The following is a 25,729-nucleotide window of genomic DNA, read 5'->3' on the forward strand; positions in this document are numbered from 1 at the left end:
TGACATGGGATCGGGTCCCTGGCTTGGCTGGAAACGGTCGAATCAAACGCATGAAGCAGAGCGTACGATTACGGAAGAAAGAGGTGACGCAAGCTCCATGCCGGTAGAGTCGTCGTCATGGCGAAGATCCAGGATGGGGGTCGAACGTGTGTAGTTTGAGAACATGTTGCAGACGGGGCAGGGGCGATCTATGCGGAGAGATGCCTTCCTAAACGCATAAGTTTAGTGTACGACTGAGGTTTGCAGGCATACAAGGGCCTGACTCTCTCCCGGTTTCAGGCACGCCGACGCGCTCGGAGGAAAAGCTAAGCGACTGCTTGAATATGAGAAACTGCAGGAGGCTGCTGCCCAAACTTCTGTGATGATTCCAAATTGTCTTCGCAGTTTGCTGGCTCAGCCTTCTTGGTAGGCATGACAGTACTTTGCTCTGCGCGAGTACCCTGATGTTGCTATACCCTCACCGCGGCGTCATGTCGAGACATTTGTCAGAGAGACAGAGCACGCGCACTACTGCGCGTGAAGATGTTGACATGAGAGTGATCGCACAGAGAGGATGTTCGGATGTGGTGACTTAGACATGTGCGGAGAGAAGGAATGAAGGTGGGCTGAGCCAATGGGGTGCTCGGTATTGCAATCCCGCACTTAGCCTTGTAGCCTCGGCTGCGACTTTTGGATATCGTCATGTCGAGGTTTTGGCGTTGGCTAAGAGCGTACATGTCCAATGCTGCAATTCTGTCGCATTCCGCAGTATTGAGCACTGTCGCTTCTAGTCCGTAGTGCGCCGCCGGTCGGACTCGTAGGAAGCGCAAAAATTTCGTCAACTTGCTTACTTTCGCATACAATACATCTGTTTGCCTCTCCAACACGTCCTGCATCATGGCCACCAGATCAGTCCCCGCTTCCGCGACGCGACAGTTGCTCGCAGCCTCGCGATCCGCGCGCATAGCATCAAGACCACTTGCATGTGCATCACTACCGCGACGAAACGTTTCCAGCCTGTACCGTCCCGCAGTACGGATTGCCGGTCAAAGAAGAGCTCTTTCCACGACGCCACGCACACGACTCGCCGCCGTAGACGACACATTCGATCCCAAGTCGATAGAGCGCGAATCGGACGAGGTCGATGTTCTCATCGTGGGTGGTGGACCCGCAGGTCTGTCCGCCGCCATCAAGCTGAAGCAGCTTGCGACAGCGGCCGGCAATGAAGACTTCAGGGTTCTGGTGTTGGAGAAGGCGGGCGAGTTGGGCGATCACATCGTGTCTGGGAACGTCATAGAACCCTCTGCCCTGGACGAGCTCCTGCCTGACTGGAGGTCAGAGGACAACCTGAACCGCTTCGCCGACATCACCCCCGCCAAAGAAGACCATATGTTCTTCATGACCAAGAACAGCGCCATCCCTCTACCCAAGCCTCCGCAGATGAACAACCACGGCAATTACATAATAAGCTTGAACCAGATGGTCAAGTGGCTGGGCGAGCGCGCAGAGGAAGTTGGTGTCGAGGTTTACCCCGGCTTCGCTGCGTCGGAGGTACTGTACAACCACGAGGGTGTCGTACAAGGCGTAGCTACCAACGACCTCGGCATATCGCGTGAAGGCAAGGCCAAAGACTCATTCGAGCGAGGAATGGAGTTCCATGCACGCGTCACATTGCTTGGTGAGGGTTGCCATGGCAGCTTGTCGAAGCAAATCATCAAGAAGTACGATCTGAGGCGAGATAGCCAACATCAGACCTACGGACTTGGCATCAAGGAAGTCTGGGAGGTGCAGCCCGAGAAATTCAAGTCTGGACTGGTGGTTCACTCGATGGGCTACCCGCTGCCGAAGGATACCTATGGCGGTGGCTGGATGTATCACTTTGGCGACAACCTCGTCAGCATTGGTCTCGTTGTTGGGCTCGACTACCCGAACCCCTGGCTGGCTCCCTATGGCGAGTTCCAGAAGATGAAGCACCACCCTTACTACAAGGACGTACTGGAAGGCGGCAAGTGTATATCATATGGCGCGAGAACGCTGATTGAGGGCGGCTTCCAGTCCATACCAAAACTGGCCTTCCCTGGTGGCGCACTGCTTGGAGACGCCGCAGGCTTGCTCAACCTGCCCAAGATCAAGGGCACGCACAATGCAATGAGGTCCGGTATGTTAGCTGCTGAGGCGACTTGGGACGCCCTACAAGCCAATGCAGACGGCGGTACCGTGTTTCTATATGACTACGAGGACAAGATGCGCAAGTCGTCAATTTGGTCGGAACTAAAGACTGTGCGCAACATGCGCCCGTCTTTCCACACACCACTAGGTATTTACGGAGGTATCATGTACTCTGGTCTGGAGGCCTACGTTCTTCGAGGCAAGGCACCGTGGACATTGAAGCATGGCAAGCCTGATCACGCAGCGACCAAGACGGCGGACGAGTGCCCCAAGATAGAATACCCCAAGCCGGACGGTAAGATCAGCTTCGACATATTGACGAGCGTCAGCCGAAGTGGCACGAATCACGAGGAGGACCAGCCCTGCCATCTCCAGGTCAAAGACTACGATGCGCATGCCCAGAAAGAATGGCCCAGGTACAAGGGTGTAGAAAACCGGTTCTGCCCCGCCGGCGTCTACGAGTATGTGGAGGACGACAGCAAAGAGCTGGGCGTCAGGTTCCAAATCAACGCCCAAAAGTAGGTCTAGATATCGCGATTACTCAGAAGACCGCTAACTGTATACAGCTGCGTCCACTGCAAGACTTGCGATATCAAAGTGCCGGACCAGGACATCAACTGGCAAACACCCCAAGGTGGCGAGGGACCAAAGTACGTACTTACTTAATACGGACGCCGAGATACAGATCATGGCTTAGCTGCCGTCCACGCAATGAGAGGACCTGTATATTAGGGCAAACCGTGTGTGTATATATCAGATTTCAACGTCAGCCCGAGTATGGTTGCTGCCCAAGTGACCTTCCGAGGTTTGTAGGGATCGAGTGATCAGTCGCCTTGTTCGGCGCGCGGTCGAAGCCTGGGCGGGCTTCAACTGCGTTGTACGATCCTATGAGCAAACAGCATTGAATTATCTGCTTGAAAGAAGTGACATTTCACTGGGTGCCTTGGAAGGTCGTGCGGTCCCGTACATGGCTCCCGAGGTCGAGGCAAGGCACACGTGATGTCCGTGCCCGAAGCTTGGAACGCTAGGGCGAGTGAGGCGTTGGGCGAACTTCCTTCTCCACCCTTCGTCACCGTCCACCCATCAACCTCGCCGGGGCCTCTTACATCGATAGCTGCTCGGCCCTCATCTGCACTTGCAATTCGTGGTCGCGATACTGGGCTTACTAATTCCGGTGCCCCAGATTCAAGGACGCGCCTTCTGCACTCACCCGGCTTCTTCCTGGTCCTCAAGCTCTCAGGTTCTTCACGGCCACCCTGCTTCCAGCGCCCGACTCTATCTCCAAGGTACGACTAGCCGCCTGTATTGCATGCACTGGAAATTCCTTGCGCGTCTTCCTGGTTCCTGTAGTTGCGCACGCCGCTGGACACTGGCTTTCTGGCGTCGCGTCTTTGATACCGAGTCACCCCGTCACTGGCAGGCACCATGCGCGCTTCCTCGATGGCTTCCCGCTTGCTCATGGATATTTGCTCACGATTCTCTCCAGACTAGGTTATCTTTAGGATAAAGCTCTACCGCAACAGCCGCTACCATGACCGAGGTATCGTCCACGCGCCTCTACCTAGGCAACCTCCCGCGCAATGCCACCAAGGCCGATGTCGAAGGCCACTTCGCGTCGCACGGCACTGGCGAGATCACTGAGATCAAGCTTATGAACGGATTCGGCTTCATCGAGTACAAGGACGCAATGGATGCTCGTGATGTCGTCCCTGGTAAGCTTCAACTACGCGCCGATCGGCTGAACACGTGCTAACTCGTATGCAGCATTCCGTATGTAACTCTTATGTGTATGTGTCCGGACATGCATCTCTAACTGATTCAAAGATGGTACCGATTTCATGGGCGAGCGCCTCATCGTCCAGTTCGCTCGCGGCTCGCGTGCCCGTAACGAGAACTTCACTCCCCATGAGCGCGTTCCCCCGCGTCCTAGGCGCACACCATACCGGATGAGAATAGCAAATCTTCCTGTGGAGACCAGCTGGCAGGTCAGACTCCCCGATTATTGGATTTCCTCAGTTCCCTGTTAGCGCCAGCGCACCGTTCCTGGACCAGAAATGGCTTTGTTCTCGCTTGCTTCCCGTTATACATTCTGGATTTGGGCCTCGCTTAACTTCGAACTTATAGGACCTCAAAGATTTCGCCCGCCAGTCTGGATTGGACGTCGTCTACTCCGAAGTTGGCCGCGAACGGGATGGCTCTGGGTGAGTGGACACGTACTGCAGCTAGGTACACGTACTAAACCATCGCGCAGATTTGTAGAGTACGAGACGGCCGCCGATCTGAAGACCGCAGTGGAGAAGCTGGACCGCCGTGAGTTCAAGGGGCAGGAAGTTACCTGTATCCAGGACGTCTCCGATCCTCCCCCACCTCCACCTTTCAAGCCTCGCGCTCCTTACGGAGGCCCTGGTGGTCCTGATGACCGGGGCCGTGATAGATACCGATCCCGCTCCCCCATGGGCCGTCGCGGTGGCGGATACCCACCCGCGCCATATGACGACTACTACGACCGTCGCGGTCCCCCTCGTGGCTACAGCCCCCGCCGCGATGACTATCGCCGACGCACACCTCCCCGCGAGTTTTATGACAGGCGTGATGGTGGTTATGGACGTTCGCCGCCTCGTGGTCGCATGCCTGATGAGTATGGCCCACCGCGCGCGCGTTACCCTGACGATCCTTATGATGCTAGGGCCCGACCTCCTCCCCGTGGTTACGATGACCCATACATGAACGGTCATGGACGCCCTTACGAAGGCGGACGACCACCGTCCCCACGTGGTGCTCGTCCCCGTAGCCCCGGAGGCCGCCCACCTTACGAAGGTGCAGCGGCTGATTACCCACCCCGCCGCTACTAGGCGCACGAGGTAAGTTGAGTCCATCGCGTATCTGGTTCAAAGCACTTGCTGATATCGAGCAAGTGAGCGTCAACATTCCTGAAGACTGCTCATCTCCTGGAACACGAACCTCCGAGACCATCATGCCCACGGATATGGATTATGCAGTGACGGAGCCGAAAGACGAACGGAGGATTGAGTGTGCGGCATGAACCCACGAGACTGATTATGTGTTTCTTGCTTCCCGGTTTCATTTGGATGTTCCATGTAATTGCTGTTCCTGATGCGATCCCTTCCCGGTCCACTGGCCATTACGAGAGGGCGGTTTCCTTTATGCTGGATTCCTTATTGCCATCTTAAATGCATAAGGTGGCCTAATTTTCCTGTAACATCAAAAAAGTCCTTCCCGTACATATGGACTTCGTATATCTGATTATTTGTGGCTATGGTTTGTCATGTACTCTATGGGCGGCTCTGTTCGCAGACTAGCTGCAGCGAACATGAATCAACGTACCCGAAATCTGCCCCATCCGCTCCAGGTCTCTGTGAAGCCATGAGGAGTCCTGTCATCCATAATCAGATGCACGTCATTTGCAGGACACTTTGGCCATGGTCGTTGGCTTTTTCTGGTTCCATAGTGAAACTATGACCACTAACACGCTACCTATAGAAATGCAAGCCAGATATAAGGACCCGCCATGTGCCCAATAGATCGTTCCGAGATGATAACATGCCAAAGTTTTGCCCTTGACTCATTTTTCGCCTCGCATAAATACTCTGCAATTTCTCATCTCCTTTTCCAAAGTCTTCCAACTCTTCCATCCTCCCATCACAAACCAACACTGCATTAAGACAAAAGCAACTCTACCCTATCGAAGATATGGGTTCTTCAGCCAGCAAGAGCATCGAATCAAGCTCGTCCAGCAGTGTCCCACGCTACTCCTCCAAAATCTGCCAACTCTACCTCATCAGCGCAAGCCCAGGCTCCAACACCGCACACTGGAGACTCTTCCTTGACGATGGCACAAACCAGCTGACTGGTACAACATGGGAAGTAAACTACATAAATGAGCGACCAAATCGCGGCGCCTTACTTCTTGACCAAACCTTCCCAAGAAGCGCTTCGCACCAGAACGCCTTCGAATGCAACCGGAAGAGTTTTGTCAAGATTGGTGATTTGATGGACAAGGGATCAGACGCCACGATAATTCATGGCGCCCAATCTTCGTTCAGAAAGATTGATGCGGCAAAAGAGAGGGTTCTACGAGAGTTCACGTACAAAGTGGCCACTGCCAACTGCCAAAGTTTCGTCATTGATGTCTTGAGCATGCTCCGGCAATGGGATCCAGACCTCGTTAATAAGAAAGCCATCGAAACCGTTCAGCGCTTGTGCTTCCCCACGGTGCGTCTCACAACAAAAAGCAGACAGAAAAAAATCCAACGCCAGGATGCGAAGCATGGTCAGGCGCAACGACCAAATTTTACCTCGAGCTGTGGAGCTTTTTCTGGTATCGATATCGATGCGCCGAGGAAACATCACGACGCGCAAGGAAGAGCTGTACAGCGGAATGCGATGTCAGAGATGGTACCGTATTCGAGATGGGAGGCCAGGCCGCAACGGGCTTCTCAGGCAGTGGTGTCGGAGGATAGAGGGAATTACACTACGATCCCTGGGGCATGGTACAGACTGTGGATTCAGAGACACAACATCATAATATGGAATAAAATGAAACAGATACTACTGCTGTGTCCTAGTACATCTAGTACATGATTTTTTAATGTTTGGATGCAAAACAATATATTTAATGATTCCTCAAAAGCAGACTCTTGCGCTTATGCGACTTTTCCCTTGCGTGATTCCGTACACGTGAAACGCCAATTCCTAAGCAATTTAAACCCAGCTTGAAACACCATAATGCCAAATCAAATCCAAGATCCATGACTTTGTGAGATACCTATATCCCATCAATAACGCCGTATGCCATCATGACCAGAGCGCCCTCTAGCCACGGGGCGTATCGGCCCTCTTAGATCTGTGTCCACTCTTCATCGCTAGAGTAGTCGGTCCCGGTAGCGGATAGTAGATCAACTACGGGAGTGGGGATCAACTCGGGGCTGGACATCGGTTCGTCGTCGCTGGAGTAGTCGGTGCCAGTCGCGGCTAGTATGTCGACCACCGGACGAGAAGTCAACTCAGGGCTAGACATCGGGTCGTCGAACGTAGTCAGGCTCTGGACTTTGGGTCGGGACACCAACGTGAATCCCTGATCGTCTTCAAGACACTCCTCGTCGGACTCTTGGATCGTAGCTGGCTGTGCAACCTTGGGGCGACGAACAAATGTAAGGATTCCGGAATCGACCATGTTGTCCTGATCGGTCTCTACAGCTGTAAAGTTCTCGCCAGATGGGTAGCATGAAGGGCTGGGTGTTTCCGGAAGAGTATCGCACATCATCTCATCTGGTAGGTCCCTTGACGCAAGGAGAGTCGGACGATCGCAAGGTTGAACCTGGAGAGTGTCGAGACATAACCGCACAATGTCGAATGCACCTATGATAGTTAGCGTAGGATGTGAATCTACTTGTAGTGTCTTACACTCATCCTGGAAATTGCGTTCCATGTTCGTGCGACATAGGTCCTGGCGGAAGTCCGGGATTTCAGCAGCGATCTTGAGAAACTCAACATCCTCTCCTAGCTTGTGGTAGAGGAAATTTGAGATGCAGTAGTTGAGAAGTGACGGAACGAGGTCGTGCTCCCGACGAGCCTGCTGACTGGCATAGTGACGATATACAAAACGAATAGTCTCGACCAAGTCATGGGGCGCGGCGGGTACACAGCAGGCGAATTCGAGCTGGCACGAGAAGTTGCCGTGCGCGAGAAGTTGCAATTCCGGAACATCGAAATCCTCGGCTATCTTGTACGTCTCGGCATGTGGAAGAAACGACACTGGATCATAGTCTGCTCGAGGCGGAAGATAGCTACCAGTGTAGCAGAACCGAAGAAGCGAGACGACAGCATGCTCGGATAGGGCCTCAATACTCGCTTGTAGGCGACTCTGGAAACCGTACTCAAAGGCGTGGTACAGGAGCGGACCTAGTATGTGGGTGTACGAAGTCAGTAGATGTTGGCATGCAACCGTATGGGACATTACTGACATCTGTCCAAGAACTTGAACGGGCAGATGCGATCAGAGATCTGACGGACCTCTCCGCTGGGGAGGACTATCTTCAGCGTCGCATTGCTCTGGCCTCGCTCCATGTGCTCGTCTAGGAAGGAGAGACCGTCCATGTTGAATTTGAACGGGAATGCACAAAGAAGCGAGTTGGAAGTCCCTGCGCTACCCTCAGGAGTGCTATGCGGCTTGATGGTTAATGTGAGGCCTCCGGGTGTAGCAGCAAGGCTGCTGGTGAGGCGTCGCAATCAAATCAAGCTGCCGATGTAAGCGACTGAGAAGTTGTGCGAAGTGTTGGGTAGTTCGGAAGGTATGCCAAAATTTCAAAGCCTTTGACTCAATGGAGAGATTTCGTGGTCAGTCTGACAAGGCTCAGAAGTTGGGGTGGGTAGGGCCAGGCAACCGTGGGCACGCGGGCAGAGCCAAGCACCCGCCTTTGGAGAGCCTGCTGGTCAGCGTCAGGTACGTCAGGGTAAGCCAGCAGTTTTCAGAAGTGAGTGCAATCCAGCGTGCTAGAATGTGTATGAATAGAGAGTTGTATAACAACAGAGGTGCTTGGGGCTGCCTCCATGGAGGGGTGCCGGTATGGCTGTCATGTCTTATTGGCTTCGCAAAATCGACACCAAATGGGCATCCAATCAGTGGAAGAACCATTGTACAGCCTCACATATAGGGCTGAGATGTCAGCTGCATCTGATGTTTAGTGGTTGGTGTTGAGGGGGTCTGGTCGGTGATGTGCCGGTGCCGAGCTGGGGAAAGCGGCCCACAGCGCGATCCACTTCGCGGCGGCCGCTGGAGGCGGCTTCATGGCGGCCAATCTCTCCACTAAACTTGAACATCGCACATCTTCGTCAACCGCATTCTGTGTTCTCGACGACTGAGTGTCATCAGTTAATTGGAACTGCTCTGTGCCTCCTCGTACCTCTGCACCTCCAATTGACGCCCCTTTATCTCTATCTTCGTCCCGTCCGTGTACAATCTCCGCTACGCCCCGCCATGGGATTCCTTTCTATTCTACCTGCGAACTTGGCTGTGGTCGAAACCTGGATCACGCGCATATTCGTGAGTATTGCTCGGCTTCATCGATTGAAAGTGATCTTCTAACGCAGAATAGCTCTTTCTCGGCCTCGTAGCCATCGGCCCATGGGCAGCGCTGCTCGTCTACGATCTTATCCTATATTGCTGTCGCGCTGGCGCATACGAGATACCAGTCATCGGCGGACGCGCTCGCGGCAAAGCGAGACCACGCGCTCCTAGCCTCACAGAGCGCCCGAGTGGCCACCGTCGGAAATTCAGCATTGCCTCTCGAGGCATCGAAAGGCCGGTTCTGATCACAGGGGGTACCGACCCTCAGGATGCTCGGCATCGTCGTATAACGGAAGAGAAGACGGCAGATGTTTCCTGAGAGCGTAGTTGGAGACAGCCCTACAATTGAATCTCGTTCGGCGGAATGCTGCCACGCTGTTTTCAAGAGCTGGACCTCTGTGCATGCCTTCGGATACCGGTGATCAACATGGCTTTCGGTATCTCAGATGCCGGGACCCCGAATTGGAAGTCCCTCTGCAGAGTGTTAGAATTCTCGGGAGATCGACCACAGTGCGACGTATTTAAGCACCGAGGAAGCCATTGCGCCTTCATAGCACGAGATTGAACTGCGTCGTAGAAGATCCGCATAGTCTTGCGAGCGGTTGACTTCGAACGAAAGTGAGACTATAAAGGCGACAATTTCGCTCATGTCAGCTCATGACTTGCGCAATGGCAATGTCTCTTTCCGGAGACACATTCATGCGTTCTATGCCGCATACCTTGCTTCTGAAAGAGAGTTGGGGGCGCATATCGCTACACGTTTCAAGTGAACAGCTGCGCCAATCACGCGAGACTATGTTTCTAACGTCGCGCAAATACCCAGGCGGGCTATCGAATCCATAAAGTAGGGTGGTAGGCCCAGTGTAGCTTAGCGCGGTCTGGGTCGCGCCTTCTGTCAATAAACCTACAGTTCACGCTCACCTCTCATCAACACCACAACGACAGCTCTACCTCTGCGACTTACTTCCACCCACTTTCTCCGTTCACAAACTAATACCACCTTCAATCAGTATCTGCTATTCGTCATGGCTGCTACCACCACCAAGACTGCGACACCGAAGCCGGCTAGCACCGCGGGTGTCAAGAAGGCTGGTCCTAAAGGCGGTCGCATCGCCAAGAAGGGCAACGCGAGAAACGCGATGATCAAGATGCAAGCATACTGTAAGTCTGCATCGTTTGACGCGTTTTGACGCGTTATTCGGACGCGTTCCTCCAGGCGCAAGAACAACACCTCAGGGGACGACCGATCCGCTAACGAACGATAACAGTCAAGGCCCACCGCGATGAGTACAAGGATCTCTCTTTCAAGGAGCAACAGCAAGAGCTTGGCAAGAAGGTACGTCATCTCCGTATAATAATGAGTAACCATGCTAACACTTCACAGTGGAAGGCTTCACCCGAGAACCCCAAGAACAACGTCTAATCTCACCTGGAGTTGTTCAACAGCTTTCACTTTCCTCTGTCTACTGTGAGAACACAGTGGAATAAGGATTACCCTTCACTTTCCTCAGTCATGTTCACTTTCCTGGTCTTATCATGGATTGACGGTACGCGGCCGGCGTTTGGGTTGATGGGCGGGAACAATCACGGCGCATAGGTTACTGTCACGATCCGCTTTACAGCAATATGGAAGAAATTGATCCAACTCGTTCTTAGCATATGCACGTGTATTAACTGTGTTGTTCCTGCACCTTGAGCGACATAAATCCTTTAGGCTAATTGCGAAGCAGTTGTACAGATCGAGACGAATCTCGGTGCCGTGTTCCGGAAGATGACCAGGCTGGTGTCGACGTGATAGCTATTCGAGAACTAGCTGTCGATGAACTTCGGGGCATCGTGAGTGGCACACGAGTGCAGCTAGTAGCTGCTATCATATGAAGAAGCCAAAACTATGATGGCATAATTGGTGTATAGTGAGCCAACAGGCCGCATGTTCAGTCATTAAGAGCAGATCAATGAGTGAAGAAAAATAGTTGGGGAGGGGAACTGTAGACATGTCAAGCATTTTCATGATGAGGATATGGACTGGCAAAGGAAGGATATTTGTCCGGTAACGCCCGCCACTGCTTGTAAGCTCTTGGTAAGCTGGCGCTGGAAGCTGCCCCGCCCCGCATCCAGGTACCGAGAGCCCCTCCGACATCATCACCTCCACCTCTTGAACTCTTTGCCGGCGCCTGCAACCCTGTCCATCGCAGTTGCGCGACCTATGAGCTTTGCGCTATCGTCAGCGGACGTCTTTTGAGATGGGGCCCGATTCGGCGGCTTTCGCGTCGAGCTTCGCGGTTGCTTTCGTTCGTCAATGTCGCAGCTAGCTTCAAGTGCACTCCTTCCCTTCTTCGAATAGCTTCGCAAGCTTGTTGTGTCCTTTCCTTTGGAAGCCGTGAAGTCATCTTCATCTTCGTGTGCTTGGTTCTACGACCGTGACATCTTTCGTCTGAAGCTTGCCCAATCTCGACTCCAAACCCTCTGCAACGTCCACGTCTCATCAGACGGCACAATGGCATCTAGCAAGGGCGCAGACGCCTCCACGGTTCCTGTCCTCAAAGATCTCACAATCGAAAACATCACCGAGAATGTGCATCGAATAAACTCGCAATGCGCAGACCCGCGCCTCAAGTACGTCATGGAGCGTCTGGTGTCGCATCTACACGACTTCGCACGCGAGACGCGCCTGAGCTTCGATGAGTGGATGGCAGGCATACAGTTCCTTACCCAGGTAGGACAAATATGCACAGACGTGCGACAGGTAAGTTTCCATCTGATCCTCGTGGTACAAGACCAAGACACCCGAGCTGTACTAATACGTCGTAGGAATTCATCCTTCTTTCAGACATTGTCGGCCTCTCTCTCCTCGTAGACTCTATAGACCATCCCAAACCGGCCTCCTCCACCGAGGGCACAGTCCTCGGTCCGTTCCACACGCACGACGCACCCTCCGACTCCAACGGCACCTCCATCTCTGCCGATCCCGACGGCGAGTCCCTGCTCGTCCTCAGCACGGTCAAAACCACGAACGGCGAGCCCGTATCAGACGTCAAGATCGACGTGTGGGAAACAGACTCCAAAGGCAAATACGACGTGCAGTATGAGAACAGGGGTGACAAAGCAGATGGCCGTGCGGTTATAAGGAGTGACAAGGATGGCGTATTTTGGTTCAAGGGTATCGTACCCGTACCGTATCCAATTCCCAACGACGGGCCTGTTGGCAAGTTGCTTGAGAAATTGGGTAGGCATTGCTGGAGGCCGAGCCATATGCATTTCATGTTTGAGAAGGAGGGTTTCGATAACTTGGTTACGTGAGTCTCCGCTTCAGAACTCTTCGTTTGCATAGCCTACTGACGCCATGTTTAGGGCATTATACGTCCGTGGTTCCGACTACGAGACCTCCGACGCCGTCTTTGGTGTCAAGGAATCTCTCATTGTCAGCTTAGATACCGTAACAGCTGAACAGGCCAAGGAGTATGATGTCAAGGAAGGATCAAAATTGCTCAAATACGATTTCGTGTTGGTAACGGATGAAGAAACGAAGCAATTACGACATGACGAAGCGGTAAAAGCAATGAAGATGTTGGGACGGGAGGGAATGATGATAGTCAATGGTCTGCCGGTGCCTGAGGTCGACTAGTTTGCAAAATAGAATGGAATGTTATGAGATTCGGGGTATGATAACTAAGGTCTTGCTAATTTGAAAGAAAACGTATCCGCTTGGATAACCGCAAGGCTTCGAGCCAAGGTAGATGCAACCTGGAAAGTAACGCCGAGTACGCTGTGTGAAATGCAAATGCCAGAAAAAGAAGAGAATCCTCCACTTCGTAGACCAAATCGATGCCACCGAGTCAACTGCATCTAGCTAGTGACCCTCCTCACCCACAGGGCGCTCCCGTTCGAGTTCGGATCATCCCTCTCCCTCTTCTTCCACGCGCGATGCAACTTGAGGCCAACATCATGCTCCTCCCTGCGAATCTCATCCAACTCCTCTTGAAACGCTTTCTTCCTCTCTTCCGCGACCCGAGCCTTCTTGAAGTCGGTAAGCAGCGGGTTAGGCGGCGCAGCATTGTTCAAGTCCTTGAGTAAACGATACACATTGTTGCGACGGATGCGTAGATCCTCTTGCTGCGATTCCAAGTAGGCGATGTGGTCGATGGCACTGAGTTGGGAAGGAGGTAGCGGAAGCGCCTTTTGTGATTTTTGTGATGAGTTGGAGAAGGTGGAGGAGGCGTAAGGGGATCTCGGGCTGGGGGTGTAGACTTTGGCCATGGGTGCGGGTTCCCTGTCTAAGGGGGGTACGGGGCGGCGACGGTTTAGGATCGAGGAAGCGGCCGATATGGGCTCGGTTACGACGCGCTTTCCTTGCGAAGACGAGAGTGCGTTGGGCGGTGAAGGTGGTGGTGAGTGTTGGTATGTCCCCGCACTGTTGTAGGTAGTCCACGAAAACCGGCTGATGGGTGCGTGTTTGTCCTTCTCTGATGTCTCTTTGTTGTATGGCGGCGTCGCAGTCCGCAAGGTGGGGTACAGCGTCTGTTCTACTGGCTCTACGGTGGCAGGGGACTGGTTCAGTTGGGTGCGATTGGTTGGTGTGATGGGGCTCGGGTACGATGTGCTTATACCGAGACCTGCTGAAGGTGAGGTTGGAGAGATGTGACCGCTGCGAAGAGGCGTGTTTTTCCCTACTTTGAGCGGGACAATGGGTTTAATGCCGTCGTTGTAACGCATGTCGTTATCGCGCGGATCCTTGGGCGCCATTTCGGTTGTTACAGTTTGAGTGTCAGGCAGCTTGGGTGCAGAATCAATGGCAGCTGCAAGCGCGTTTGACCTCGCTTGGTCCGTGCTTGGTGAAATCGTCTTGCGTGGTATTTGAAGTGGTTTGTCTGCAGGCTGGTATTTGAGCGGAGGAGCGATTTCTGATCGTCCCGTCGCTCGGCTCCACGGCTCCACGGGCGGTGGTGAGCGCTTCGACCCGAAGCGGCCAACGCGCTCCCCAAAACTTGTGTTCTTTTTCTCAGGACCACTGACTGAAACCTGATACCCCATGGGTCTAGGGTCTGATGACGGCACACCTTTCGCATAAGAGCCTGGATCGACTGAAGCGGCCTTCCCTGCACTATTTGGCTCGCCTGAATACTCATCCCACTTCACTTTCGCATTTGGCGCAAGCTTGCCCTCCCAGAACTTCTGCTTGGGTGCTGGTGGAGCGTCACCATTCCGAAGGACAGACGGCGCTCTGCGTAGGACGGGGATCTGGCTGCCCGCGCGGGAATCGTCTTCGAGTTGTCTGCGATCGTCGTCCATGGGTGACACGTCACGCATCGAGCGGAATCTTCGCGGTAGGTTAAAAGAGGAGTACTGTTCCGGTTCCGGAGAGCTGGGAGGCGATATGTCTTCGTATGCGGAGGGCGATCTGCCGGTGGGGTTGTCGTTATTGTAGCAGAGTGTGTCTTGTGAGTAGATGGAGGAGGCCGTGGGTACTTCTGAGGCTCTGTAGTTGGGAGGTTCCTGGGGAGACAATAAACTGCGAGACAATCAGCGGTAAGTGAGCAAACGAAATTGCGATACTTACTGCGATAGTTGAGGGAGCGCATAATTATGGTGACTGCCATTTTGCAGGTCGGTCACTTTGGGATTGCGCTTCAGTTGATCCTCGTCATAGGTGGTTTCAAGAAGTACGGGGTTTCCTATTTGCGCATGCCTCTCCCTATCTCGGACGGCGCCCTGTAATCGTTTCCACATTATGGGCGAATCTGCATGAAACGAATATTAGCCCGGCTCGATATTGGTGCAAGTATACATAAGCATCACGAAGTATGGAAGGCGGTATTCTCAGCGGCCCCGAGCTACTTATTTCAGCAAGCCTCTCCTTTTCGCAGCAACCTCAAGAGCCATTGCACTGATTGCATGATTGTTGTATGCTTTTTGAAACCCATCGACATCGCGAGACTTGGCCCGGTCCTAGATCTGGTGGAGATAGTTGTCGGTGCGGGCGATAGGCGAGAGACATGGACCGTCGATCAGAGATGCGGAGGGGCACTACCAGATGCCTTTACTGTATCTGAATGACACAAACACCAGCTCTTTCTGTGCAACCTGGCATTGCGTCCCATCCCAGGACCGGATTGCATGGCAAGCGTATAAACCAACGGGCGATGTCGAGGACGCAAGTACCAAGGCCAAAAGAGCTGGTGATGAGATAAGGAATATGAGTACGTACCGGGTGTAATTATGCGTAAAGAAAGAGGTGTGGAGTTGGTGTTGACTGTTTGTGTTGTTGTTGTGATGGTTGATGCCAGATTAAACAAAGAAACAGCACGTAAGCTTCAAGCCGTGAATCCTTCGGGCGCTGCAGCAGCACCGAGGGCGTAATTTTGGTAAATGAGGGAGGGCGACCAAGTCGAGGTAGAGTTGTCGACGGGTATCAGTGCCGGCCCAGTGCATCTAGGAGAACACCCCACAAACACTCGCGAACTGCGCCTCGACCAAAGCGCCAGCGGCAGGATATCGCACCGGTGCCGCAAGTCTTTGTCTTCACACAGCGGTTCGACAGCAGCGAATTGGTTTGCGACACAATGTTTGGACGGGATAGGGCCGAGGCGCAAGAGGCGGCGTGGGCGAATCAGCGCGTCCCAGCACGGTGGAAATGAATCGCTGTCGCGCGTTTCAGGGCTGGAAAGGGCCCTGTTTCAGAGGCAGCGCGGCAGGGATGGGCTGGGTGCAGCGGCGCGATGCTCAACGTCTGCGCGCAGATGGGCGCGTGCTTGCGGTTGTGCGGTCACGGTGCAAGTGGAGTCGAAGTATCTAAGATTACCATGGCGACTCTCCGGTGAAAGAGAGCAGCCGTCATCATCCGTGGTTGTGCAGGCCGGTGGCTATGTCTCACATGCAGTGCCGTGCTTCCCAGCTGTGATGGCGCCCCTTTGACGGGCAGATGGCAGGCCGCATGCGATTCAATCGTCTGTACATATGTCTCGATTCGGCCCTTGCATGTCAGCCGGCGGACGTCCGTGATAGTTTGGCATGGATGGCTGGTTAGTGCTGAGAGAGTCTTTGGGGTTGCATCATCGGCTGTCATGTCGACCGAGCTCCCCGCCGACCCTCGACCACGCCAGCACCCTTCACCGTCACCACTCTAGCACAGCTGTAGCACATCACCCGCAGCCATGTCAGATGGTATGTCTCTACAAGAGCCACCTTCTGGGACAACGTCGCGCTAACCGCAATAGCACTCCCATCACCTCTGCCGGAGCCAGCGGCAACCCACGCGTAAGCAACCAGCTCCGCTCCTTCACCAACACCTAGCTCACAGCCCTCCAGCGCCTCCGTCTTCACCCCAATAAACATCATCCTCTTCTCTCTCCTCGGCCTGCTCGTCTATCTCCGCCTCAAGCCAGCCGCCCCGCAAACCCTCCCTCGCGCCCCGCCGCCAACCGTCTTCCGCACCTTCACCCCGCCCTCGCTCTTCCCCTACAATGGCTTGAACAACATGCCCGTCTACCTCGCCGTCCGTGGCCGTGTCTTTGACGTTACATCCGGTCGCAACTTCTACGGACCTGGTGGCCCTTATGCAAACTTCGCTGGCCGAGATGCCTCGAGAGGCCTCGCCTGTGGTAGTTTTGACGAGGACATGTTGACCAAGGATTTGGACGGACCGCTGGACACTCTCGAGGGTCTGGATGCCGAGCAGATGGATGCGCTGAGGGGATGGGAGGAGAGATTCGAGGAGAAGTATTTGGTTGTGGGCAAGCTGGTGCCTGTGGGTCATCCCGAGGCCGAAGACACCAAGGCGTAGACCCGACAAGACAGACGTCTAGCAAGAATGCTGTGGAGCCTAAATCTGCCTCATTGAGGCTGAAGGAATGGTATCCGTTCGCCATGTGTCGCCGCGCATGGTCCTGTAACGGTTTGCGATCCGATAAAACCGTCATGCCATATATACTACAAGCCTGTGCCAAAGCAACTGCATGTACACGGATCCAGCCAAAAGGCACGTAGGCAAGGACTGAAGGGGTTTCTCGGTTTCGAAGGGCTCTCTAACGTGAAATCAAGCATCTTCATATTCTTGTAATGGTTTATCGTACGCCTTGACACCTAGCACCGGACCAGTCTTAAGTGAGAGTTGATGAATGCATGGCTTGAACATAGCCTGCCCCTAGTACAACATCTTAGCGTAACCGCCCGAATGCGGGGTTAGCTCTGATAGGCAATCAAATCCCACTTACCTCAACACGACTGATAGCAGACTCACCGCGCTTGTAGCGTCTCTTAGTTCATGCTTCCCATCCTCTCCCCGATGTCATAACGACGCCCTATATGCTTGGCGGGCGCTTTAGATATCAAATACATCCAGACCATCTGTTTGACACGCCTTGAAAGATAATCGAATACAACCATGGATCAACTTAGTCTTGTCGATAAGCCACTAGCATGGTTGCTGCTGCTGGCGGGGGTAATTGTTCTGGCATTGTCCCAGCGAGGTCGACTACAAAAGGCTGTCAGTGTATGAAGTCTCCAGTATTGCATCTTCCCTTAGAGACATTGATAACAACCGGTAATCCAGAGACCTTGGCGGGCGCCGACAACATCACCAAGCACCAACAAACTCGAGTCTATAAATCCAGAAGCCGTATACAATGCCATTACGCCGCTCCCAAACTTCAACCTCGAAACAGAAGCACCTCTCAAGCTTCGTCCTTTCAAACCGAAGTTTCATATGACCATGGGTAGCGTCTCCATCATGAATCTTGAACACTATGACAAGCACTGACACAGATGACATAACAGCTCTTGAGAACACCACCCTAAATAACCTCCTAGCCGTGGACAACACCTACTGCACACGTTTACAAATTCGAACGAAGCTCCTCAATCAAGAACACCACGAAGTCATTGCGTGCAACCCAGAAGCCGTCCCCGCAGTCCAAGAACTCTACGAATGGCTCATAGGAACGTACCTACCCCAACGCTTCCCAAGCCTATACCGCATCACAGAATCAGGCAAACATTTGCGGAACCACGTCACAGATACCCTCATCCCACTACATATGCCAAACGGAGAAGAAGCACTTGAGATCTTAGGTGCGAACATCGATACGGAATTCCTTTTACTCACTCCCTCTCCTCCTACATCTTCGCCTACTGTTCCCACGAAATACGTACTAACGGCCTTTGTAAACTGCTTTCCAAGCGGCTTCAACACACGCTCAAAACTCGGCCAACTCCTCGCTGACATCCACGCTCCCGTCCCCGGGTACGCGGCAAAGCTAGAGAAGAGCATGGATCGCTTCTTTGCCAATCTGCCTGTGGGCAAGATCGTTAAGCGGAGTAATTGGAGCATCAGTACGAATGGGGAGCTGTTCTGCTTGCAGGGTAATCATATGAGTGAAGAGGAGATGCAAAGAAAGCAAGAAGTGGAGGATGTAGAGGAGATTGATCTGAACAAGTCGGTAGTAAGGTGTGAAAGGCAGACGTTGCATCGTTTACCAAAGACTGGAGCACTGGTCTTTGCGTTCAAGGTACGTTTGGCTGGCTTTGCTAGCTGGATTCGGCTAACGAGAACAAGACCTACCAGTATCCCCTACGTGAATTGAGGGACGAGGGAAGTGGGCAGGTTCTTGCGGAAGCTATCGACGGCTTGCGCCTGGGCAGCGTACCAGCCATGACTATCTACAAGCGTCAGGTCGTTTGGGGTGATAAAGTCAAAGCGTTCTTGAGAGGAGAGATTGATGCTTGAAGTATAGACAAGATGTATAGCACATTGATTATTCCACTACATGCATCATATTGACTGTATCTTGAGATACCGGGTGCCCAATATTATACATGTGAACTAGCTTTCCACCTCATCACCTTTCCTCCACCGAAAATTTCACATGGATCGGGAGTTCTTCTAGGGACGTCCAAGGCCGATTCCACACGAAGGCCCACCCACAAGCAAGTGCACAGCAGCACTTACTTTTCGATCCGAGTCCACCACACATCTGCTCCATTGATTGTCGTGTAACCGGTAACCGTGAAGTGAACCATGGTCGAAAGTTGTAAATGAGCAGCGCCGTGAGACTCAAACCCAGTAGTACCCGACCCCACGGTAAATGTGTCCTACTCACTCCGTAGACCGATTACCCTTGTCTATGTTCTCCGCAGGCGCCATCTTCGATACTGGAAACCAGTCTGATGGCAGCCTATAAGGTCCTGTGTTAATTGTTCATACTCCGTACACCAAAGTCCAAGCCCTTGCCCTAGCCGTCTTCGAAGAAGACAGTCCTTATTTTCACGCTCAAAGCAAAGAAGCAGAACAACGCCAAAAGTCAAGAAAATTGCAACGCTGAAATCCATGTTGTAGAGCTTACCGACGAATAGTGGAGGTACCAACTGGATTGCCACGTTTCATCATGGGTGGCTTGACGACAGCAGACTTTGCAGGTGTGGCGGTCTTAGGCGCGGGGTTCTTACTGGCGAAGAATTTGTGCGCGAGAGCTTCCTTTGGCGATAGACGCTTTTCGACGTTCATGTGTAGACTTGCGCTCAACAGATCCGCAAGATCGTTCAGCTCGCCCACGGTAGGTCCTCCAGTGGAGATGCTTCGGGCAGCTTCATGAACTCGCGTCTTCATATCGCGGTTGATCTTCTTCTGCTGTTCAATTTTACGGACAGAGAGCTTTGGCTCGTTAGCTTTACCTCTTAGAGGGACAAAAGCGCTTACCTTGTTGTACTGATCCACCTCCCGACTGATGAACTTCAACGGTGGACCCAACTCAAAGTTATCGAGAATATTGTTGACGAGACCCTTCTTGAGCAGCTTCTCGCTTGGCCATCCCAGACAGTCCATAAAAGACTTGATCATCTGGTTGTTAGACCGTCCGGTAAAGAGGATTTTACCAGTCCATAGCTCATACACAGTGCAGCCCACAGCCCACATGTCGACAGGATAGCCAACCTCCATACCAAGTATGATCTCGGGTGCGCGGTAGAATCGACTAACGAGGTACTCAGTGCGCTCGATCACGTCTCGCTTGTCGACAGCGGTACCGAAATCGGCGAGCTTGATAGTTTTCTTGTCAGCAGAGACTAGGACGTTGTCTGGCTTTAGATCAAGGTGGATGACCTGACAGTTCTGCAAGTGCTGGAGACCAAGAAACATCTGACGCGCATAGATGCGGACAGCTGGAAGTGTGAGGCCGTGGCCGTTGGTCTCTTCCTTGAGCAGGTCTCGCAAGTTCTTCGACATGTGTTCGAACACGATGCACAGATGGCCCTTGTGGTCGAAAGAACCCAATAAGCGAATAATGTGACGCTTGTCCTGTGGGTCTGCCTCGTTGACTTTGCGCAGGAAGTCCATTTCCTTCTGACTGGCTCTTCTCATCAAGTCGTTCCGGCGAATCATCTTGATAGCGACTATCCTGGGATTTGAATCTCCGGTGTCAGCCCTGACTTCTTCAGCTTGTGCGACGTTGGCAAAGACACCACGGCCAAGACCCTTGATCATGCGATAGCGTCCACCATCCACTAGCTCGTTGCTGATCAGTTTGTAGTAGCCTTCGGGGTCGTCCCAATTGTCGAGCAGCTTCTCGTCAAGCACAGTGCCTTTCGCAACAACAGCCTCCTCAGTTCCGACATCTTCTTCCTCGTCTTCGTCATCAGAAGCGAACATGTCGAACTCTTTCTTTTGTTTCTTGACAGGTGCTACTTTCTCAGCTGGAAGTGTAGAGAGGGCTTTCGGGTCGGTCTCGCGGTACGCATCCGAGGATACTTCGGTGTTCTGGTTCTTCTTGGCAGCGCGATCGCGGTCGTCCAGCATGTCCTGTAGCGGGTCGTAATCCGCCGCGGATGGACTCGCTACCGCAGGACTGTTGCCCTCGCTGATTACGTTCTGTTTGTCGATTACCATAACGTCTGGTGAAGCTGGTACGGAGTCGAGGTCGCCATTACGGGGCGATGCGAACGGTGAGATGGGACTGTCGGCGTGGGCCGCTGGCGATCCGACATTAGGGGTTGCCGCTTCAGATGCATTCGTCAGCACAGCCTGCTGAAGCAGACTGTCTTTCGGCTTCTGTTGCTCAGAAGCAGCGGCGCGTATAGCAGCCCAGCGGCGACGTTTCTCTTCACGCGATTCTTGAGTGGGAACTTTCTCTTCGACAGGGGCCGGGGTGTACTCAGTCGTATCGTCAACGGAGGTCCTATTGCAGAGTCAGTTGTGTAGAGGAATCATTTGGCACTGGGTACACTTACATCTCAACATCTTCTGTCACGCTTGCCTTGTTCGCCTCGGCCTTGGGGCGTTCTGACGGTGCCTGTTGCTTCTGTGGCTGCGACTGACGAGACTTGTCGCGCTGCTGATCTCCGTGACGCGAGTTCTGTGGTCGCTTGTCGGTAGGCAGCGGCTCTCGGAAGTCTGGCACGGGGTTGGGGTTCTCGACTTCGGCGTATGATATGGGCCTGGCGTGTGATCGGTCTGGTACATCCTTCTGTTCCTTGACAAAGCCTCCCTGGTAAGATCCTGGAGCCCGCCGAGGGTCACCGTGTCTGCTACGATCAGCATGATACCGCTTGTCAGGACGACTGCGCGGCGGAGAGGCCTTGCGCTTGTAGCCCCTTGCATCATTCCCAGTGTGGTCGGCTCGGCTTCGTCGATAGGGCGATGGCGATCGGTCGACGGCGCGGTTCCTCCGATAGGGTGACGGAGAGCGTGATGGGGTGCGCTTGCGGCGGTATGGCGAAGGGGAGCGACTCAATGCGCGGTAGTTATCATAAGCACCATCCAGTCCAAAGGACCTGCTTGAGCCGTTAATCGCAGGTTCGTCGCGCGAGTTGACTGTGTTTGCCTTGTGTCGGGTATCCAAGACCTCGCCCTCTGAAGCTGAACTTGAGCGAGACGCTGCCATGTTGGCTCTTGCTATGATGCTGGACCGCGCTATCTTGCTTCAGAAGATAAATTCTGGCGTCAGCTTGCTTCTTGTTGATGAGAAGATTGAGTGTCTCTATCACTGACTGTGTAGCAGAGAAGGAGAGACAAGCGCGACCGCACCGAGATGGTGAGTAGGAACGCGCTGGTGATGGGTGAATTCGTCGTGGTCTCGTCGCGGTTGGCTTCGCGATTCAGCGGGGAAAGTGCAATGAAGTCAGAGCTTTAGGCATTACCTAAGCAGGCACGTGACCTAATAATCCATCCCTCAGCAAGACCACGTTTGCCTCTCCAAGCCAGCGCTCAATGTTCTCGATATCATCTCGGTCGATTGGTCAGGTTATTTGATACAACAATATGTAGTGGAAGTCCAAGGTTTTGAGCCGTTGGGATGTTTCCCAAGCCCGCCCGAGTGACTTGACGAAGTGCCCAGGTGGACTTACCCGTACGTACTCTACTCCGACGTTTATAGAATTACCAACCTTACGAAAGACTTCGTAGCGGCTAGAACAAGACGTCTGCTTTGACCAGACGCCGCTTCCGTTGACGCAAGCAACGGCCAGATGAAATTTACCCAGTTGTATGGTCCTGGACAGCGTCAAAAAGGGTGTGTATGCTGGTAAGGCGTCCACGGACAGTTCATGCTCAACTGACAGCGCACTTGTGCCTCATCGTGCCTTGCTTTCTTGCTCTTTCCGCTTTGCGAGGGGCCAAAGCGGCGATGGTCTGATTCCCGTGATTCATGTCGAAATCCACGACAGCAGTCCATGACTCTTCGCAGGGGAGTTCCACAAAACGACTTCGTTACGGGTTGTAGTTGCTGTGTCACTGCCCAATATCAACTGGATCGCCTGTAACAGATAGCATCGGATGCATCCCGCCGAAAGTATCCTCGCCTCGCCTCGACGCCTACCGAGGCTGTGCAGCCTTTGGTGACGGGTCTCATGCGATGGGGCTAAGCACCCGGTGTTGCGCCTCCCTCCGTCTACCTTGGTAGCTTACGCGCACGAAGATCTTCCGCATCTAAGATTCGCGAGCCGATCCATGTAACAGTAACATGCCGGTTGTAGTCCAGTAAGCCAATGTCTCTGGGTATGGTAGGCGAGTTGTTTTTTTCGATTCTCGCATGCCGCGGAAATGCTTCAAGCATGATCACCATCAACATTGTGAACGAACGCATGTTATCCTTGCCAAACGACTATCTAAGCGATTAACAATCGCGCAGCAGAATACGAGACACTTCCACGCCTTAGGCGTGTTAGTATAGAAAGCACAGTGTGCGTCACGCTTACAGGTTGCAGCGGTGAACGATAGCTTACATACACTCCACCTAGGTACAAAGAAGAAAAGTGTCTACTATGTAGAAATGCAAACACAGGCCATGTGTTCGGCTAAAGGCTATAACAAAGGCATTAAAAGTCGCAAGTCTCTTCTCTAGAACTGCAGAGTACGACTAAATGTTCTATACTATACACCGTAGTGTAGCTAGGTAAAAGAGAAATCCAGGTGAGATAAACTTTGCGCTACCTATGAGCAAAGGGTGCATGAAAGTCGTACGATTGACCCTGCAGGAAATGATATTCAACATAGCCGAGCTTCGGTACTCATCATGTTGTTGGACGGAACGGGTGCAATGAATGAGTACGTTACCCGAAGCGTACTTGATCTGATAGCTCTGCTAGCCACGTTTTCAAACACTTCATTGTGTGCGCTATTCACGTATGTCACCGAAGATCTTCGGGGTTTGGATGACCCTGTGGCTAGATTGGACGAAGTTCCGAACCAATCGCGAACGTCGGCGTGGCTTCCGTAGCCACTGACGTGCTGAAGGCACGAAACGGTAGAGACCCTGATATAGCGTGTGCCAGACTACCGGGACAAGATGGAGAACCGACAGCAGGGGACTGAGATGAAGTCAGGTCTGGACCTCGATCGATATCCTCCGTACAATTCTCTTCTACGCCTCTTCGACGCTTGCAAAGTAAGCTTTCTAGTTCTGCCATATGTGCGAGCCATCTGTTCCAAATCAACGTACCAATCCACGGATTTATGTTGCCTAACGTCATTTACCGGCGAAGACCGGCCACACCGGGGAACACCACAGCACACCTAGCCGGCCCTGAACTATGCCCTCAACTTCTATTCTCTAACCAGCCCCCAGTTATCCTTGCGACTTCATGTCTCCTCAGCAGCGATCAAGAACAGATGGAAAAATTTCAGGTCTTGAAAGTACGCAAGTAGAGAATGACCTACCAGTGAGACAACTCTCACATCTAGAACCTATGATCTAGCTCTGGGATAGATTGAAGCATTACCAAGTTGTGAAGATCCTCGGCCAGGGTCTGATCACGGTTCAATGGGTGAATGGGCAGCAGTAGAGCCCATAGTAGTCTGAGACGTCTGAGACTCCAAGGCCGCAAAGTCTAGCGCAGGTCCGCAAGAAGCCGTAAACTCTGCGATCCCTGTGTACTCGAGACTTCATAGCCCAAGGTTACAGACGGAGTTCGATGAGCAAATCTCGGTGTGATGGTCTAGGAGTACCTCGCAAAAGGTTGCTGATCGAGCTTGGAAGGCGCGTCCAATTTCCTTTTTGGGAGAGGCAGAATATCTGCCCGGGCAGAATACATCATCCAGACACGATCAACACAGAGAGAGATATTGGTCAAACATGACTAGGGAAAGTGCTTACTTGGGAAACATCATAAGCTTCAGAAGGGAGATGGGCTTCAATAGTCTTTCGTACCGCAGCTACACTTCAATAATGGGTTTGATTGTAGTTTCTGCTCACCGAGATGTGTAGCACGTGGTTGCACACTGCACGGTGGAATGCTCGGTGAGTTGGCGTTAGGTCATAGATGCGATCGGGATACCAATCAGACGTGGTTAGAGCCATGTATCTAAGGAAGCGACTGCGAAGTCTTCCCCGTACCCGTTCATGGTGTGGAGCTAGTTGAAAAGCCTCGTGCTCCGTCTTAGGGTAAGAATACCCTCTTGGGCTAAGTTTGGGCCGACTTAGAATAATTGCTTGATGACAATTGAAAAAGGGTCAGGAACAGGTTTGGAGGTAAGGTACCACTACAATAGCATCGACTTAGACGGCGTCCCGTACAGCTTGACATAGGCAATGTTGTGGAAAGTTTCAGCCTCGACGCCGTATCCCCGCGTAGTCTGTCTATAACCCACTATGCGTCGAAGTCGAGCATCCAGCTAGTGGAAAGAAGATCACGGGAGTTCTTTCTCGTGCGTATGCCGGCGGGAGGCGCAGTGGAAGAAGCACTATACCCGCCGCTTTGCTTACCTCGCTGCACGGAGGTATGCCATCCGACTTGGATAGAAGAAAGAAAGGCATATGAGCGTGGCGTGGCTTCGTGGTGGCGTTCTGCACTCTAATGCGCGTGCGGGAGAATGTTCCTGCCCAGCTGCCTGACTATTGACCCTGGCAAAAGCTACTTGACCGTGTTGGTCTTAACGTCCGGGCGTCGAGAGGGCACATGAAGCCGACATTCGTAAACTTAAAAACTACGTCACACCCTACCATCCTTGATGGTCTAAGCATACTGCGTTTTTCTCATGGCGGATCCCGGTTGGGCGCTTCAACGCGGCAG

At 53.0% G+C, this 25,729-nt stretch overlaps 11 protein-coding genes across 11 annotated transcripts; 8 read left to right on the top strand and 3 right to left on the bottom strand.

Moving 5' to 3' along the window:
- Positions 1–876: 876 nt before the first annotated feature.
- On the top strand, positions 877–2,814 carry J4E92_005869 (uncharacterized protein; the record flags this gene model as incomplete). Its single annotated transcript, XM_051497245.1, has 2 exons — positions 877–2,666; positions 2,715–2,814. 2 exons carry the CDS (start codon positions 877–879, stop codon positions 2,812–2,814), a joined length of 1,890 nt encoding a protein of 629 aa, XP_051352905.1.
- An 865-nt stretch (positions 2,815–3,679) lies between these two features.
- On the top strand, positions 3,680–5,000 carry J4E92_005870 (uncharacterized protein; the record flags this gene model as incomplete). The annotated part of the gene is made up of 5 exons (XM_051497246.1): positions 3,680–3,860; positions 3,913–3,918; positions 3,973–4,133; positions 4,273–4,349; positions 4,400–5,000. The coding sequence occupies 5 exons, from the start codon at positions 3,680–3,682 to the stop codon at positions 4,998–5,000; spliced, it is 1,026 nt and encodes a 341-aa protein (XP_051352906.1).
- Positions 5,001–5,859: 859 nt separating this feature from the next.
- J4E92_005871 (uncharacterized protein) lies at positions 5,860–6,743 on the top strand (the record flags this gene model as incomplete). The annotated part of the gene is made up of 2 exons (XM_051497247.1): positions 5,860–6,381; positions 6,735–6,743. The coding sequence occupies 2 exons, from the start codon at positions 5,860–5,862 to the stop codon at positions 6,741–6,743; spliced, it is 531 nt and encodes a 176-aa protein (XP_051352907.1).
- Positions 6,744–7,006: 263 nt separating this feature from the next.
- Positions 7,007–8,265, bottom strand: J4E92_005872 (uncharacterized protein; the record flags this gene model as incomplete). The annotated part of the gene is made up of 3 exons (XM_051497248.1): positions 7,007–7,527; positions 7,573–8,070; positions 8,133–8,265. The coding sequence occupies 3 exons, from the start codon at positions 8,263–8,265 to the stop codon at positions 7,007–7,009; spliced, it is 1,152 nt and encodes a 383-aa protein (XP_051352908.1).
- Positions 8,266–9,145: 880 nt separating this feature from the next.
- Positions 9,146–9,554, top strand: J4E92_005873 (uncharacterized protein; the record flags this gene model as incomplete). The annotated part of the gene is made up of 2 exons (XM_051497249.1): positions 9,146–9,211; positions 9,264–9,554. 2 exons carry the CDS (start codon positions 9,146–9,148, stop codon positions 9,552–9,554), a joined length of 357 nt encoding a protein of 118 aa, XP_051352909.1.
- Positions 9,555–10,260: 706 nt separating this feature from the next.
- On the top strand, positions 10,261–10,658 carry J4E92_005874 (uncharacterized protein; the record flags this gene model as incomplete). The annotated part of the gene is made up of 3 exons (XM_051497250.1): positions 10,261–10,396; positions 10,504–10,571; positions 10,620–10,658. The coding sequence occupies 3 exons, from the start codon at positions 10,261–10,263 to the stop codon at positions 10,656–10,658; spliced, it is 243 nt and encodes an 80-aa protein (XP_051352910.1).
- A 1,074-nt stretch (positions 10,659–11,732) lies between these two features.
- J4E92_005875 (uncharacterized protein) lies at positions 11,733–12,860 on the top strand (the record flags this gene model as incomplete). The annotated part of the gene is made up of 3 exons (XM_051497251.1): positions 11,733–11,981; positions 12,047–12,531; positions 12,587–12,860. 3 exons carry the CDS (start codon positions 11,733–11,735, stop codon positions 12,858–12,860), a joined length of 1,008 nt encoding a protein of 335 aa, XP_051352911.1.
- A 221-nt stretch (positions 12,861–13,081) lies between these two features.
- On the bottom strand, positions 13,082–14,962 carry J4E92_005876 (uncharacterized protein; the record flags this gene model as incomplete). Its single annotated transcript, XM_051497252.1, has 2 exons — positions 13,082–14,744; positions 14,793–14,962. The coding sequence occupies 2 exons, from the start codon at positions 14,960–14,962 to the stop codon at positions 13,082–13,084; spliced, it is 1,833 nt and encodes a 610-aa protein (XP_051352912.1).
- A 1,424-nt stretch (positions 14,963–16,386) lies between these two features.
- On the top strand, positions 16,387–17,015 carry J4E92_005877 (uncharacterized protein; the record flags this gene model as incomplete). Its single annotated transcript, XM_051497253.1, has 3 exons — positions 16,387–16,396; positions 16,450–16,489; positions 16,541–17,015. The coding sequence occupies 3 exons, from the start codon at positions 16,387–16,389 to the stop codon at positions 17,013–17,015; spliced, it is 525 nt and encodes a 174-aa protein (XP_051352913.1).
- Positions 17,016–17,942: 927 nt separating this feature from the next.
- Positions 17,943–18,956, top strand: J4E92_005878 (uncharacterized protein; the record flags this gene model as incomplete). Its single annotated transcript, XM_051497254.1, has 3 exons — positions 17,943–17,946; positions 18,008–18,738; positions 18,762–18,956. 3 exons carry the CDS (start codon positions 17,943–17,945, stop codon positions 18,954–18,956), a joined length of 930 nt encoding a protein of 309 aa, XP_051352914.1.
- Positions 18,957–19,568: 612 nt separating this feature from the next.
- J4E92_005879 (uncharacterized protein) lies at positions 19,569–22,104 on the bottom strand (the record flags this gene model as incomplete). The annotated part of the gene is made up of 2 exons (XM_051497255.1): positions 19,569–21,399; positions 21,452–22,104. The coding sequence occupies 2 exons, from the start codon at positions 22,102–22,104 to the stop codon at positions 19,569–19,571; spliced, it is 2,484 nt and encodes an 827-aa protein (XP_051352915.1).
- Positions 22,105–25,729: the final 3,625 nt, after the last annotated feature.

The sequence above is a fragment of the Alternaria infectoria genome (assembly GCF_024043175.1).
Source record: "Alternaria infectoria strain BMP 0036 chromosome Unknown scaffold_8, whole genome shotgun sequence".
NCBI classification, from domain to species: Eukaryota; Fungi; Ascomycota; class Dothideomycetes; order Pleosporales; family Pleosporaceae; genus Alternaria; species Alternaria infectoria.